General features: G+C 35.2%; 1 protein-coding gene across 1 annotated transcript in view; it reads left to right on the top strand.

The window, feature by feature from the left end:
• The window catches only part of LOC132110975 (CUB and sushi domain-containing protein 1-like), a 648,917-nt gene that overhangs the window by 513,916 nt on the left and 116,525 nt on the right, over positions 1-18,476 (top strand). The window contains exons 25-29 of the mRNA XM_059518126.1: positions 4,121-4,247; positions 7,790-7,992; positions 8,624-8,815; positions 14,249-14,387; positions 15,731-15,918. Of these exons, the coding sequence (XP_059374109.1) occupies positions 4,121-4,247; positions 7,790-7,992; positions 8,624-8,815; positions 14,249-14,387; positions 15,731-15,918 (849 nt within the window). The remainder of the gene's footprint in view (positions 1-4,120; positions 4,248-7,789; positions 7,993-8,623; positions 8,816-14,248; positions 14,388-15,730; positions 15,919-18,476) is intronic.

Below are 18,476 nucleotides of genomic sequence, written 5' to 3'. Positions count from 1 at the left end.
TCATTCACTGCATACAATCATCATTTATAATGCAAAGGACATTCTGTGAAAATGTAACCATAATATATTTAATATTGACTGAGGAAGGTCATGTCAAAGATTGAAATTATAGTGAAATTAATGGTTGAAATCAAACTTTGATGCTTGTTATCACATACAGTAATTAGATTTTGAGACTTTAGCCTGGATTTCACAGACTGGGTCACATTTTACATCTTTCAAGTAAATGTTTTCCCCTTGCTATTAAATGTTTGTCAGGGAAAGGCTTGAGTTCCTATCCCTCACAAAGACCTGTCAAAGAGTCTCTTAATTGGTTGTCAACACTTGTCATCACTTCCAAATCTTCAGTGAAAAGCAGGTGAAAAAAAAAAAATAATAATACAAAAATATATATATATTCAGTGTACTGGAAAGGATGAACAGCAGAACAAACCTTTGTTACATTGCATCAAAATATGTTCTGATACAAGTGTTATTAAATTTAAAATTAAAACTTTATCAATGAAAATCGAAGACAGGTTTGGAAATAAAATTATCAATATAATACACAATCTATTTTATATGAAATGATTGTCAAATCACCTTAAAATGAACCCTTTGCCAATGCATGCAATGATCTAATGGATCAGAAAACTAACAGTGTTTAGTGGTGTTAGGCAGTGTTTCTTTCTATCTGGTGTTAGGCAGTTTCTGTTGTACCCTATACCATATATTTGGGTTGGATTTGTTTCTTCACATGCTTGCTACTAATGTGGATTATAGAAAAAATTCCCCAATTTAACAAAATAAATATCAATCCTAAATGTTAAATATTGAGCTCTGAGGGCTGCCACTCACCCTAAATCCAAAAGCCACTCAAAAATCGGAGGCCTTACAGAATATTTTCAGTTTTTTTATGATCACACATCTGCCCAGTATGATGCAGCTCTGTATCCACTGTGATTTTTATTTATTTATTTATTTATTTATTTTAATTTATTTTGATTTATTTTATTTTATTTTTTATTTTACATGACTTTAAGGCTCAGGGTCACCAGAAATATATAAAAAATGATTATATTTCAAATATAATCATGTACCTCTCTCCAAAAATACTGGACTTCTGAGCATCGTCTTAAAACATGAACTAGATTTCCCTCCTCTCTCTGGCATCACCAACAATCAGGATTATCCTTAAAACCCATTCTAAACAGCCTTCTGGGTGTCCAGTAAAATCTGTGTAAAATTTAAAATTGTATGAGACATCTTCTAATATCATATTTTAAATTTCCAGTGATCTTCTGCCATTCCTCATCTTCAAATGTGCATCCCAGATATTTTCTCCTAGATTATCTTAACCTAATATTATAACTAATATTTTGGCCCATCTGAATAATAAGTAAGGAATAATATTTAGATGACACATGGCTAGTACCCATAATGTTCCAGAACATCTTGAGATAGCTTTTATCTCTGGGAGCATATGACGGGGAGGCAAGATACTTGTGAGCATATGCCTCATCTGCAGATATCTCCAGATCATTAGGCAAGATGAATTTTTGTCTCTGTAATGAAATGTATTAAAGCATCATCTTCATAAAGATCCTCCAGAATATTTTTTATTTTTATTTTTATCTATCCATTCCTTTCATAACACAGTTGTTCCACCTGTTAACAGCTTTGGATTGGCCCAAATAGCAGATGAATGGCTTAGAAAAGGGTCAACCCCTAGAATACAAGAGGTCTTCTTCCAAACTGTTTGGAGATGGGAAATAATCTGAAGATTATGCAATGGTAGTGGATGTTAGTTTTGTTATGTTATGAGCTCAAATGGTATAAGCAGTCAAGCAGATTGTTCCATGGCTAGCCATGGGGGAGCCCTCTCTGGAGATAATTTGAGGTTTTGTCCCATTCCACAAAAACTGTTTGTATATCTTTATCAAATGTACAGTAATATTTTGAATGGACAGGCCATAGGCAGCATTGAATTTGCCCCAAAAGGGAAAGAAAAAGGGGCGCCCACCTTGCTAGGTCAGCTGAATTTTATTTTTATTTATTAATTTTTTAATAGGGGGGGGTCAAAATTGACTTTAACAATATCCTTAAAACACTTGGGAAATGTAATTCCTAAATATACAATTTCCTTGTCAGGCCATTTAAGTGCACAGATCTGAAACAATGATTTTGGACAGTAAGCAGTCTGGGGTAGAGCCTTTAACTTGGACAAATTGACTCTGTATCCAAAATAGTTTATCATACTAAGTAATGCAGAAGTGAATTAGTTGGAACTGTGACAAAAAGCAAAATATAGTCTGCATAGAGCATAATTGTCCCTTGTTGAGTTGAGCCCCTAACAATTACCCCTGGGAAGCTGGTATTTCATTCTATTGCCACAGCTAAGGGTTCTAACACGGAACAAAAGTAAAGGGGAGGGTGTGCGACCCTAACGCGTACCTCGCCCCAGTATAAAGTATGCAGAAATAACACCATTAGTTTGCACAGCAGCCTCTGGATGTTCATATAACAACTTCACCCACTTTATAAAAATTTTGCCAAATTCCAAAAGTTTCTAATGCTGTGAAAAAGTACTAAAAATAAATATATGTGTATTTATTTATTTAATTTATTTTTTACAGTAACACATGTAAAAAGTAAAATCTACACAGTATTTTAATATACTTATGATAATGCACTCTAGGGATGAGCGATAAGAGCAAATCTATGAGTAAAAATATGACTTAAATGTGAATTAATGAGCATATTGCATTATAAACAATAGCAAAATCTCTGTTTTAAAAAGTTAAAAAGCATCCCAAATTGCACCTCATAAAGTTGATTAAGTGGACTGTCTAGAGGGAGCAGAGCTAGAATCTATCCCATGAAGAAGCTCAAATATAATAGTATTAATAATAATTAATTTGTACAGTGACTTTACATACATTCGACATTGAAGTATCATACAAATATATTAATACATGAATTGATTTTGCATTATTGACACACTATTTTCCTAATGAATGTTGTTCAGTTGTTTTGACTCAATGTATTTTGTTTAAAGCGCTATATAAATAAAGGTGACTTGACTTGACTTGATGACCTGTATATCAAGTATTCAGGTATTAACATCTGATACCATTGCTGTACCATGGTACCACCAAATAATTATTTGTGTGATGGAAAGATTATGTCATCAGATCAGGAGAGTTGTAGAGAATAGTAGTTACTGTAGTAATTAATGCAAAGTTATATATATAAGTAAATAAATAATAATTAATAAATAAATAAAGCAATACTTTGCATGCCACACAAAACGGCACCATAATGAAAGTAGGTATAAAAACAATTACAATTTCTTGATCTCAAATAATTATTTAGATATTTAAATAAAAAGGGTGGTATACTGAGCATGAACCGAATGCAAGAGTGTCTTCATATTGTAATTCTGATAATGAGAATGTCCTTACGAGACTCAACTTTAGTAATTACATGTGAGACCCAGGAGAAAAAAAAGTACTTGAGGGGGGTGGAGAGAAGCTCTCTCACTATGGTTAGGATGAGGTAAATGATTACTCTGTAGACCCAGCACAGTATACTTACACAGAGACTTTTTTTTTTTTAGGAGGGATCCAATTCAGTCTTTACTGTGCTGTACTTATACCATAATTAAAACTTCTTGAACAAGATGTAGTTTGGGAGAATGGTGTGGAAAATGGAGAACACTGACTTAAACCAACTTTGCACAATATGCATTTATTTGAATTAGTCAACATAATAAACCAATTTTCTATTTTATCTGCTTGCTACACAGCATACACAGTGGCTAAAAATACCTATAGTGTACTATAATTTCAATGCAGCTTCATTGAAATGTTAATTTTTTGGATTATACATAATGATAACGTTTAAACATATCCCTTTGCTTACTCTGCTTAATGGTTCACATTAAAGATGCAACCTTGAGCTATGATGTAATCTTATATTTGCATACAAACTTACGATTGGGATTCTTCTTAGATTTATATGTAGTAATTTGTAATAAACTTTTTTTTTTTTTTTTTTTTGCATTTTACACACTATCATTTATTTCCGGAAATGCAAATCTAGTTAAAGGCCTTAATTTGTTTTGTGTGTGTGTGTGTAGCCGAGTGTGGAGGACACATTAGCGGCGCCACATCTGGACGGATTCTGTCTCCTGGTTACCCGGCCCCTTACGACAACAACCTTCACTGCACCTGGTCTATTGAGGCAGACACAGGCAAAACCATCAGGTACGAAAACTAGCACTTGAAGCCATGTTATGTTTTTTACCACCCCTCCTTTAATTTCCATATAATTCCCATAAAGGAGAATCACCACAACCATAAAGGAGCATGGTGATTGCATTTCACCCTGTTGCACGCCCTACCACTGGCTGGCATCTGTTCCTACAATTGCATTACCTTTACACAGAGGGGGAGGGTTAGTGAAAGAGCGAAAAGAATAGAGACACAAAAAGCGATAAGCCAGTTAAGCCTTCAAAAATGGAGCAAAACTCAGGTAAGCCAATTCGGTTGATCCGTTTAAGGAGAAAATGGCTTATAAAGAGCAGATAAAAGGAGGAGTTGTAAGAGTGGGATGTAATCCATACCATCAGGCATGCGTCATGTCATTTGCGTGGTGCAGGTGTTTAAAGTATTTCTATACATACAGAGGCCAGAGTGAATGCCCACCAATGCCAGTAAAAATGTACTTGTTATGCAGAGTATGTGATTGGAGTGGAGCAATAGTAATTTCCTCTCCACACTCAAAGTGTCTCTGCTACAACTCCACTCGATCTCTCGCTCCCAGCTCACAGGTGAAAGAACCGCTCTGTGACTTCACTCCATCGCATAAATTTGCACAGTAATGGCTCCACTGTAAAGTTCTCTCTGTATGTTTTCTTTTTTTTTTTCATCTAGGCTCAAGATGTATTAGGTGAAAGCATGTTTGCGAAATTCTGTACAGTTGCAAGGTTGTTGCATTAGTATGATGACACCTTATGGCTGTTGGCAATTTTTAAAAGACTGCACTGAGAGGACAGACTGATGTTTTACCCACCTTCAAATTATATTTTCACATGTTAAAGGAAAATGTTGTTTTTTCCTCCTGTATGTGTATTTTATTTCTAATGGTAAAATTTAACTTAAATTTGTAAAATAAATGTATATAAATAATATAAATATTTAAAGCAATTTATTAATATATATATATATATATATATATATATATATATATATATATATATATATATATATATATTTATATTTATTTTTTTTTAATTAAAAATTATTCCTAATATTTTTATTGCATTTTTAAAATGTCATCACATTATAAAGGTTCATAATACAATTCCATTGCTGGCAAAAAGGACCCTGCTGGTGAATGGAATGTTGCTTATGAGCGTTGTGTAGTTATTTGAATGAGAGCAGAACTCATGGTTGTCCACCCACACATCCCACAGAGACAGTCATTTCTGTGACTTAAGTTGATCAATGCTATGCTTTCATGCCAGCTGCAGAGATGTGCTTGACTCAAGGAGGTCAGACAGTCCTGTTGAGTGCCAATAATATAAATCCCAGTTGCTCAGTAGAGAAAAAAATATATACAGGTGCATCTCAATGAATTAGAATGTTGTGGGAAAAGTTCATTTATTTCAGTAATTTAACTCAAATTATGAAACTTGTGTATTAAATAAATTCAGTGCACACAGACTGAAGTAGCTTAAGTCTTTGGTTATTTTAATTATGAAGATTTTGGCTCGCATTTAACAAAAACCCACTAATTCACTATCTCAACAAATTAGAATATGGTGACATGCCAATCAGCTAATCAACTCAAAACTCCTGCAAAGGTTTCCTGAGCCTTCAAAATGGTCTCTAGGTTTGGTTCACTAGGCTACACAATCATGGGGAAGATAGATCTGGCTGATCTGACAGTTGTCCAGGAGACAATCATTGACACCTTTCACAAGGAGGTTAAACCACTCAGTTCACACAGTTCTGTATCCAAGCATGTTATCAGAAATTTGAGTGGAAGGAAAAAGTGTGGAAGAAAGAGATGCACAACCAACCGAGAGAACCGTAGCCTTAATAGGATTGTCAAGCAAAATCGATTCAAGAATGGAATTTAAAAAAAGAAAGAATTTGGCTACAGTTGTCGTATTCCTCTTGTTAAGCCACTCCTGAACCACAGACAACATCAGAGGCATCTTACCTGGGCTAAGGAGAATAAGAACTGGACTGTTGCCCGATGGTCCAAAAGTTTTGTATTTCATTTGGAAACAAAGGTCCTAGAGTCTGGAGAAAGGGTGGAGAAGCTCATAGCCCAAGTTGCTTGAAGTCCAGTGTAGAGGGCTGCATTGGGTTTGGGCTCCTGCAGGAAATTCACATGTTTTATTTGGAGCATCCCCGCATCTAGTGTGTATGGGCGGGTCTTGGAAGAAAGATGCACAATTCTGGGACCGCAGTCAGTCAGCAATATACTTTTCCTTCATAGTAATGTGGAGTAAGCAAAGCCTAGTGATCAAATTTCATTTCATTTAAATCGTTTGTTAAGTAGTCTACGACTAGACTCTACGTTATGTGTATCTATCTATCTATCTATCTATCTATCTATCTATCTATCTATCTATCTATCTATCTATCTATCTATCTATCTATCTATCTATCTATCTATCTATATACTATATATATATATTAGTATTATTTATTTTATTTTTTGCAATAGCCTGTTAAGCAAGCTATTGTGAATGTGAAATGTGAGATTTTGTTATATTTCGTTTTGTATTTATTTTGTTAAAATTATATCTAGCATGTTTTCAAAGTTCTCTGTGTTTATTTATTTAATGGTAAAGTCATTTCCTAGTTAATCGTTTGGTGCATGTATGCAGTAGGCCTAACCTGCGTTTAAAAACTGAGGTGCCACTAGTTGCGGTTTTGTTTTAACGTTTAATGATTTATAACGCTAATAAAAAAAATACCCAATGTTTTTGTCATGTGTGATGCTTTGGTTTAGCATCGGTTACTTTTAAAATCTGTTATTGTGAATGTTAACTAGAACTAATATTTAGTTTGAGTATCTATGTGTGTACATTTTTCACAAGCTCTGAGATAAAGTCCACGGGAGTGGACACATTGCGGGTGCGGGTGCGGGTGGGAGTGGAACACATAGGTTGTGGGAGCAGGCTGTACATTTTTTTTTTAGATTTTTTACACCTGTATATATATTCTGAAGGCCTTTTGTTTTGATTAGTTCAATGCTGTAAAAAAAAAAATAATAATAATATTAAAAAAAAAGTTTTGAATGAATTGAGTGATTATTATATTATTGTCAAAGATTTATTAAGGTCCTATTTTGAGGAATCATATATATATATATATATATATGTGTATCATTGTATTTTGTAACATTCTGAACTCAAACCTGCTTCTTTTAAGAAACAACATTTTCATAAACCTATAGTAAACAATACTGTGAAACTGGAATTCATTTCACAGGAAGTTGAGGGTTACGTCATATCTGTACACAGAAAAATATAGTTCCAGCTGTGAGCCTGTTTTATTTTAAAAATGTTAAATGGCTATAAATTCCACAATTTATTTTAGCTTTAATTATTAATTTTTAGAACATATCTTTGAAAAGTCTGGACTTCTGATTTTATCAAGTAATTGGAATTAATTATATTTTAATTTGCAAGTGTTTTGTGCTTATTATTATTGATGCAATATTTTTGAATGTCTTTGAAAGAAAATAAAACAAAACATAATATTTTCCCTATTTTTGACCTTCCCAGCCTTCATTTCATAGTCTTTGACACGGAAGTGGACCATGACATTCTGAAGGTCTGGGATGGACCAGCGGAGAGTGGCATTCTGCTGAAAGAGTGGAGTGGATCGCTTTTACCCGAGGACACTCACAGCACCTTCAACATCCTCACTCTTCAATTTGACAGTGATTACTTTATTAGCAAGTCTGGCTTCTCCATCCAGTTCTCCAGTATGTATCAGCTTCTCCTTGGTTGTGTTGATAATAATCTTATATTGCAGTATGCATACTTTACACTGAACAGAACTTTTCAATATGCATGGTAACTGGAATGTGCATGCCTGGGAATAATGTTGGATCAGCTACCATTTCTTTCTTGGCTAATTTTTTGACTGGGGTGCTAAAAATCACTTTTAAAATTCAAAATATAAAATAATTGTATTTCCAATATGATAAGTCTGTCATGTAATACATGCAATAGCAGGCATTGTAGTCTATAGTACAGTATAAGCTGTGCAGTATGCAGTAAGTAGTGAGCAATTGTTCTAAGAAAGCCTTTTTCTCTTGTTAATTTCCTCAGATCTTGCTGTTCTTATTATAAACTATTCATGTATTTTTAAGTGGTTATGGAGCATGTGTTTGTTAAAGCATTGCATATTTCATTTGACTTCTTGACAGTAATATGATATGATTGATGAAGTTTAATTAAATTAAAATCTTCATAAACATGAGTTTAACTGCTGTGCATCTTGGAATATTTTGTCAAGAGCAGAGGTCCATTCTCTCATGAATAAGTGATTTTTACGCTCTCTCTAATGTCTCACTGATCCACAGCTGAATCAAAATTATCTTTTTATTTCAGCTGCAGTTGCCACGACCTGCAACGACCCAGGGACCCCTCAAAATGGAACACGTTATGGAGACAGCAGAGAGCCGGGCGACACCATTTCCTTTCAGTGTGACCCTGGATACCAGATTCAAGGAGTGTCTGAAATCACTTGTGTTCAGCTCAACAGCCGATTTTTCTGGCAACCAGACCCACCCACCTGTATTGGTGAGATCCGACTTGACTCTGTGCTTTTTAGTTTCCTTACTGGAAAGCTCATTCTAGTAAGGAATAAGTATAATTCCTTTGTTTTAAAAGTGAAATAATAATATAAATTACAACTGTCAAAGCACTACATTAATTTTGAATTAATGCAATACATTAATTACAAAAAAAAAATAAATAAATAAAATTGTAACTTTAGTAACATCATAACTATTCGTGATCTGAGGAACATTACAATTTCTCTGGCATGTTTCCAATAGCTTCTCCAGGGGACATGGTTGGATCCACATAAAGGGGGTGGAGATTGGTAGGTTTAGGGATGGAGATGGGTGGGTTTTGAGATCAAGAGGTGGAGACGGGTAGGTTTAGGTATATGTAAGGTGAGAGGAGTTGGATCTGGACCAAACCACGGCCCCTGGATCTTGTGTTTTGCAGTGAGGACCATCTTGATGTTTCTGCAGTTTGATTGGATTCCATCTATTGCAAATTCAGTTGACTGGACATGTTTTGGAAAGGCACACACTTGTCTATATAAATTCTAAGTTGTGTTAAAGTATAACAGGTCTAATGCATATTAGAGCAAACCTAAGCCAGATAATGTCTAAGTGGCCTCTCCTCAGGATATGAAACACAAAAACCTGCTTGAAATTTGCTAAACCACCTAAATGACTTTCAATTATGAGAAATATATTCTCTGGTCTGATGGACTTCAATTCCAAGCGACATATCTGGAGAAAACCAGGCACTGCAAATCACTCGCACGGTACCATTCCAATGGTGTAGCATGGTGGTGACTGCACTTATTGTGCTGCAGATGAGATTTTCAGAAGCACTGGGAATGGACGTCGTAAAAGGAAAGCTGAGCACAGCAAAGCACATCAATTTCCTTAATGAAAACCTGGTCTGGAAGCCCTCCGGACTGGAGGTTTACCTTCCAGTAGGACTACGACTCAAAGCACACAGCCAAGACAACACAAGGGTAGCTTAGTTACAACACACTGAACCTTGAGATGCTCAGCCAGAGCCCGGACCCAATCAAACACCTCTTGAGAAACTTGAAAATGGCTGTCAAACAAACATGTCTCCCTCCAACCTAAAAAGAGCTGAATACTTTCACAAAGGCAATGTATATTAGCATCTAAAACCATCACTGTACTTGTGTTGTAACTCTACTCAGTTGTCCACTACCAATCATAAGGTCATAGCATTACAAACCTCTTCTTAGCATTCATGTCTGTATTGAGTGGTCTTCTAGAGATTTAAGAGAGATGCATATTGTTCAGTGTTATAGGGAAAAGCAGAGCTGTCTCACCCACTGCATTACAAAGTTGCTTTTATATTATTACTATGACCTTCTCTCAGACCTCCAGTATTTTCTGCTTATTTTCTATCTTTTTTCAGTCAGGCTGTATGCTCTGCACTTTCTAAGGATGTTAAAGAATAGCTTTTTTCTCCAGTGTCCCAGTTGACTTTTTTGATGCCATGCTTTAGCAGTTGCCATGAAATTCTACAAGGTCCTCTCGGGTTCAGGAAGCAAAAAACCCATTGATGTTGTCCATAGAGAATTTTTATGATTCAAGATTCAAGAATCAAGATTCAAGATTTTTATTCGTCACATACAAAATTATATATAGCATATATAACCAGCAGTGAAATGTGAGTCTGGTCCGCTCCATGGAGAGTGCAATTATTAAAGAAAACAACACAGATGAAAATATACATAAATATAGCTATGTAAGAATTAAATAAAAGTAAACAATAAAAATATAAGAATAAAATATAAAAAAAAAACAATGTATATTGTATAATTAAATATAGGACGCAAAATAATGTGCATGAAAGTAAACTGTAGTCTTAAATATTAAGATACACAGTGATGTACAATGTGCATATGTGCATTATATTGTAGTCTTAAATATTAAGATATACAGGAATGTACAAGAGGCAAATGTGCAAACAGGTTGACGCTGTCAGTATGTCAATGTGAGGTAGAGAATGATGAATATCTTACTGATAAAGTTAATATTAAATGGAGACATGAAGATGTTAAGAGGCTGGTTTTGAGTTTAGGAGCCTGATGGCCTGGGGGAAGAAACTCCTCTTGAGTCTCTAGGTTTTTGCCATCAGGCTACGGAAGCGCTTACCAGATGGCAGCAAAGTGAAAAGATGGTTACTGGGGTGGGTGGAGTCTTTGATGATTTTAGCCGCTCTACTTCTGCAGCGTTTGAGGTAGATGTCCTGCAGAGAGGGGAAAGCAGACCCGGAGATGCGCTCAGCTAAGCGCACAACTCTCTGCAGGGCTTTGCAGTCTTGACTGGAGCTATATTTAGATATATGATATATGATATGATAATATTTAAACAGTTTGAGGCAGACTTAGCATGAGCTCAAAAGTTGTCCAGGGATGAAGCAAAAAAAAAACACTTGAATTGCTGAACATTACCAATAATTCTGAAGGGAAGTCCACCTATCAGAAAAGTGACTGTTTCCAAGAAGGAAGGAATCACGGCAATCTGACTGCCGACAGCCTATTTGTATATATTTGTATCATAAATATGTAATCTGTCTTATTTTATATGTTAGGCGATAACTTGGTAAGTAGTTTTATAGTGTATTGATATTATTTCAGTCTTTTGCAATGCTTCATGGGGTGTAGTTCATGTCATAAAATGCATTAAGTACGCAGTTTTTATAGCAGTATTTGCTCCATACCAAATATTTAATTTTCTGATCTCAGAGCTTGTTGATTTGGTTGATGTATTAGTCTATTTGTTATTGAAAATTTGTTTTAGATAGAGAATAACTTCCAGAACCAAAGCCTGTAGTAATTGGCAGATCCTATGTAAGGGAAACAGGTCAATTTAGCTCAAAGGGAATCATTTAAGATTTTAAAGGGAATTTGAACAGAATCACTGTTTCACGGCTGATCACTGAGACGCCCTGCGATTCACTGAACAAGCCGTTTAACATCAAATCTGCGCTGGATATTAATATCCAAACTATCAATTAGCACAGTAACAAGATCGGCAGTTTAAGACATTAACTTGTAAGCACAAAACACAAGATACTTCTCTTTTCAATATGAATAAGGCTTTATTAGATATATCTAAGACATAAACTAATCTAACACATTAACGCACGCACTCACACATTCACACAAGTTGCAGGAAGATCGAAAGTTAGGGAAGAATGAGTTTAAGAGAATGGAAATGTGGAATCCCAAGTTTACAGCAATACGTTAAATTGCATAGACATGAACAACCATCAATCACTTAATTAGCCCTCGCATTGAGTTCCTCAATGAGGTTAAAATTATATTAGATACACCAGTAAAGGTCACAGTCGGGAGGTAAAGTTACTTGCATCTCCTGTGTAAAGGGAGTCCCCTTTGTATTCGTTTAAAGGGGGTTTCCCGATGTCACTGATTGGCTGGAAGTTCAGTAGTTGCTGAAGTGACGTCTTGGAAAGCCCGTGGTTGGGCGTTGGCTGAAGACGTGCAGTTGTGTAGCTGGTTGAAGTTGAACGGGCACAAAAGAAGTAAAGTTTGATGAGACTAGGTGGTGTTTCTTCTCCTCGTGGCTAAGTAGCAGCAGGCAGGCCGAAGCATGCTGGAACCGCGCTCAGAGAACAGCTAACAGTGATGACTGAAAGCATGGCTAAAAGCTAAAGCTAGGAAGCAAAGCTACAAGCTAAAAGCTAAAAGCAAACTAAAAGCATACTAAAAGCTGGCATGACTGATAGCAAAAGCAAAGCTAAAACTAAAAGCCAGATTTCATGGTGTCCTAAGTATTTAAACTGTCCTGTTGGCCACACCTCAAATGTTGTCTTGACCAATGAGATATTGTCTTGGCTCGGGGGTATCATAAATCATATGTTGTCTTATCAAGCATGTGGTCCGAATTTTCCCGCTCTTGCAGGGTCTAATTTTGAACATGATTCATATAACAAGAATATATATTTGACAAATAACTGATGGTCATGACTGTTTCAAGCTAACAGATTCGAACACGTACACACTAAACATGAATATGTATCCTTAAGCAATCCAATAGTTAATAAAAGACAAACACAATAAGTGATTATAACATGATAGTCAAATGTGTGGGTTACATATAAATGAATATGGAGTGAAGCGATGGACTGATATTCATTTATAAGTCTAAGAGTTCATTGTGGTCCATATATATGTAGAAAAGACAGTTTTCTGTGCCATTATCTCACAAAGATTTCTGTGGAGACCAGAGGTTCAAAGGCCCCCTTAGGAGTTTCAGTCTGGTTCTGCTAGGTGGGGGAAGTCAATCCAAGGGTCTTGTGTAGTACTCTCATGGGTTTACATGTGATGTCCGGCGTTGCATCTCAATTACTTGCCCCAAATTTGACAATCTCTTCTCCGAATTGAAATTGTCATTAATTGTTCTAGTGGTGTTAATGTTGAAAGCTGTTCTGTGAAAGAGTTGGTTGGTTGATTAACTTGTTTCTGGCTTGTGGTACTAGGACTGATTTATGACCTCCGGTTGCCTTCCTGAGGAATTTGGCTCATGTTATATATATATATATATATATATATATATATATATATATATATATATATATATATATATTATTTATTTTTTTTTTTATTTTTTTTTTTTTTCAATCAATGTAGCCAGATCACTTCCACAATTCTCTTAGATGCTTAGATGTTTGGGTAATAAAGTCCTGCCTGATATCCTTTACAATTAGTCTAGTTTCATTTACTGATTATTATCATTTAATGTTGTGGGATGTAGTTGTCCTGCTATAGCATTAGCATCATTGCTTCAGTCTTCAATGTCACATGATTCTTCAGAAATAATTGTATTCTGTTTATAAGTATTTTTTAATTAACAGAAAGTTCAAAAGAACAGTATTTATTTAAAATAGAACTATTGTGCGACATTATCAATTTTACTGTAACTTTCGGTCAATTTAATGCATCCTTGCTGAATAAAAGTATTTATTTCTTTAAAAAAAAAAAAAAATCTATTCATTCATTCCGTTAATATATGAAAATCAGAAATCAAAAACTGTTCTCAGGTAAAAGTACAAGTACTTATAGAAATAAATACTCAAAGAAGTAAAAAATAGTTACTTGACTAAGAATAAAAAAAAAGTAGACTGTGATATATATATATATATATATAAAATATATGTAAAAAAGTACTTTAAAGTTCCCACCTCTAAATCAATGTTTCCAAAAGATTTACTCAAGTAAATGTAACAGAGTAAATCTACTTCATTACTACCTACCTCTAGTGAAAATATGATGGATTCGGTAAGTTTAGGTAATGAAAGGTTTGATCTCCAAAAAATAATTTATTATTTAACAGATAATGAGCTCAGAGTAATCATCCATTTTTGCTGTGTTGAAGGATCACAATAAATAATCTCTCATCCTCACTCTCCTTGTTATGACAGCTACCTGCGGGGGCAATGTGACCGGACCTGCTGGGGTAATTCTATCACCCAACTATCCCCAACCCTACCCACCAGGAAAAGAGTGTGACTGGCGAATAAAAGCCAACCCTGACTTTGTCATCGCTTTAATCTTCAAAAGGTAACATGCTCATATAGCGTCATCTAATGACTCGTCTGCCATCCGAATGGGTGTAACATCTTTTACAGGGATATTCTTTATTCACAACAGATTTTTTTTTTAACTCAAGTTTCTATAAATGTGAAGTGTATTTAAACACATTTATCTTGAGAACATATTCATTTGCATATGATATAATTATTACACACTCTCAGAAATAAAGGTACAAAAGCTGTAACTGGGACAGTTCCTTTTCAATAGATACACCTGTTTACATTGAAGTGTAAAAGTAGACAAGTCCATTAAACAGGAAACACACATTAAACTTTTGGTTACACTTTATTTTAAGGCCCAATTCTCACTATTAACAAAGTATTAACAATGACTTTCGCCTCAATAAACTCCTAATTTTCTGATTATGAATAGTTTATGTATGGGGTAGGATTAAGGGATCTAGTATATGTCATGCAGAATAAGGCATTCATTAACAGCCAATATGCTAGTAATATGCATGCTAATAAGCAAAATAATAGTTAATAGTGAGAATTGGTCTCTGAAGTAAGTGTTGAAGAATTGTTACTGAGCATTTAAATCAGAGAGCTAAAATCAGAGTAGAAAATTACCTATTATTTCTGCATTATGACCGTTTTTTTGTGAAAAAGAAGAAAAAAGTTGGGCTTTATTATCCCAGAATACTCAAATGTACCCTCAAATCTTCAAAATGGAGCCAGACTGCATAGAGCAGGTTTAAAAGATGAAAACTTCAAACCGAAGTTGATTTTTTTTCCTTTTTTTTTTTTTTGTTCTTCTTCTTTAATTTGGGGTGGAAATGCATCAGTGTCAAAACATATTATGAATTCAAATCACTGCAATTTATTATAAGTGTCATGTATCTAAGCCCTCACACACAAATGCACAATCACAATCATCAACTCACATACTTGAATCTTTAGAATGATTATGACTCTGATTGCTTATGTTTCACCCAGCCGAAATAATCAGGCTTTCCAAGACTTCCATTATAATTACAAAACGGACAAACTAGAAAGAAGGATTTACTTCTGGAAACTAGTGGGCTTTCTGATGAAGCAGGTTATGCAATGATGTATGGGTTGAACGCTTGTTGAACATCTTTGTTTATTAAAATCAATTATGATTCAAAGAATTGGTTGAACATCTTAAGCTCCTTGCACATTACCTTTCCTGGACACCTGCACAAGACCATTCAATGCTCAAGACCAACATCCAAAACTTCACATATGCTTGTATTTGAAAGGGTGTTGTCAGATTTATATATATAAATTATCATATATATTAACTAAATATCTAGGAATCCTTAATTCTTTCTCCCATTTGTTGTGCAGTTTTAACATGGAGCCCAGCTATGACTTCCTCCATATCTACGAGGGTGAAGACTCCAACGGACCCCTAATCATCAGTCTGCAGGGGAACCAGGTTCCTGAGCGCATCGAGAGCAGTGGAAACAGCCTTTTTCTGGCCTTCCGCAGTGATGCCTCCCTGGGGATGTCTGGTTTTGCCATCGAATATAAAGGCAGGATTCACCTTGCAGTTGTATGGTTTGTTCTCTTGAGGGGAGGGCTTGGTAAACAAGTGAAGCAAAACCCCTGGGTCAGTGTTCACTTTCAGATTGTGTTTCAGGGCGAGTGTCATGAAAACATGTCCAGGTCACAAGTCAAATTAAACTTTTAGTGGCGCTGAGGACAGATTTTGTTTTTTATTTTGTCATTCAAACACATTATCCTTGAATTCTCCTTATCATTATGTTGTTGTTGTTGTTTTTTCGTCATTATTAATATTTTTATAATTTAAATATGGTGTTCTGCAGTGAGGGGCTACTGAATTATATTGGCTATAAAAGCTTGTTCTTTGTAGGAACATCAGATAGTTTTGACTGCTGTCAGTTAAAGCTGATGCACCCTTCAGTAATTAAATTTGCTTTCCTCTTAAATTAGTAAATATGGATTTTTTTTCTCTTTCTTTCTGTCTTTTATGTGGACTTTTAAGGCTGGTAAAATATCTGAATTATATAAGAACTGTGTCTTGGATGGAATAAGGTACACCATGACAATAGCTAATGTCGAGCAGCCCTTTTGTAACTTACAAATTCAAGTAAGATTCCATCAATACTGTAACACCCATTAACCACTGACCCTGATGATCAGATATGCACTCTATAGAGTTCTGCAGCTATTTTCTCCCCACCCTAAGAAGATGAGGCTGAGGGAGCTCTGACACCTTAAAATCACCCACTGGATTTATATATATATATATATATATGAGATTTTTATATTTGAAGACCCCACTGAATTCCATTTGGAGCTCTTTGTGCCTTCGTGTCTATTAGATTAGATAAGTATGCTGGCCTATTCATAAATTTGACTTCTACATAATTCTTTCTGTTCAAGGAAATTTAACAAAAAAGATTGATGACTTGTCTAGCTCTCAGGGGCTCTCAGGGACTCATCCAAAATTTGGTCCAGTAAAATGGTCTCTATGAGAATGCCCCCTGAATAACAATAACAAGTAGCAGATATTTAATCACAGATAGAAAGTAAATTTTAAGGTAAAACCAAGGATTTTGGATAAATAAATAAATGCAGTCAATACATCTTGTCCCAAATTCCGTATATATGTTCAACTACTGTACTGAATGTTCGTATAGAAATTTCATGGTGTTTTTAAAAATTACCATCAGATTTTGGATTTAGTTGTGCTATTGGAAGTATGGCATCTGTACTGGGGTGTATTTCCCAATAGCATTGTTAACCAGCAAATGGTTGCAAGCTAACATGCAGTACATTTTGTATCTTTCATTCCACTTAAATATACATTTCTATCTGAATATTTTAGCATATCAACAGTCAGGACATTTTTATATGTGAATAAATACACAAGGGAACATAAGAGTATGATGTAAGAGAGATCCTGCAATGAATCAAACATCAATTACAGCAAAATAACAGGGAACAAAAAACAGTGAAGTGGTCATCAGGAAGCAAGTTTAATATAGTAGCATCTCAGGGATCTTAAATCAGTTAATTAGCAGAAGTTATTACTCCACCACAAGCATGTGACCTTGTTAACAATGGCCCTATACTGTTGAACCAGTGTGGTTCAAATTCGACTGAGATGTGACCATGTTCATGGAACAGTTGTGACTAGCTAGTTAGTTTTCAAAACAATGCTATTAACCTTTCACAGTGAATGTCTGGCACTATTCCCCATGAGAAGAGCAGGTTTTGCCAATTTGCTTTTTGTAAATGCTCTTTAAAAAAAGAATGTGAGTTTGTATTTCAAAAATCAGGGCATGCAATGATGACAATGCACTGTCCCTAACATGCTATGCACCTCTCTGAAATAATTTCTACTCCCAGCGGCACTTTTTATATGATGATAATGGAGTAAATGTGCAGTTCATGGATTGTTGAATTTTTTATTGTAATTATTTTAATGGCAGCCTATTGCACAGTGTAGATGAACTCTGACTTCAACTTTTAGTCTTTGCTCCACATTAGAACCCAGTACATTTTAAAAGTTTGCTTGCCAATGTATTAAATTGCTCTGTTGATAGTCTCAACATCCCACAAGGATTTCACTTTCATGTCATGCCATTAGGTTTGCCCCGTTTTATCAGGAAACTGAGTGACGCATGGGAGTTTGATTTTCACAGTGAAAGTAGGGATGGCACGGTTGGCTAAAAAAAAAAAACGAACCGTTTGGTTCACCACTCACGGTTCGGCACGCGCTGGGATCGCAGTTCAACTTTAATCTGACGAAACATCTGTAATATGGTTTGCTATAAATAACAACAGGGTTCAGCTAATGTATGTTTCTGTTGATGCTGCGCATTCTGGATTCACAGACATTACAACAACAGCGAAAAAAAAGAGAAAAAAAATAATAAAAAACACCCTGGACAAATCATTCACTTTTGTTCAATGTGAATGCTGTATTCTGGAATATGAACAGTCATTTATTCCGCCATCACCCGGGTGCTGATAGAGCGCTCACAGATGAGATCTGAATAGCACACGTTGATATGTGATTAAACTAAACTCATTTAAGCTTTGCCAGTTTAAACATTTAAGA

The sequence above is a fragment of the Carassius carassius genome, chromosome 30, assembly GCF_963082965.1.
Source record: "Carassius carassius chromosome 30, fCarCar2.1, whole genome shotgun sequence".
NCBI lineage: Eukaryota > Metazoa > Chordata > Actinopteri > Cypriniformes > Cyprinidae > Carassius > Carassius carassius.
This window is presented reverse-complemented; position numbering and strand designations above follow the sequence as displayed.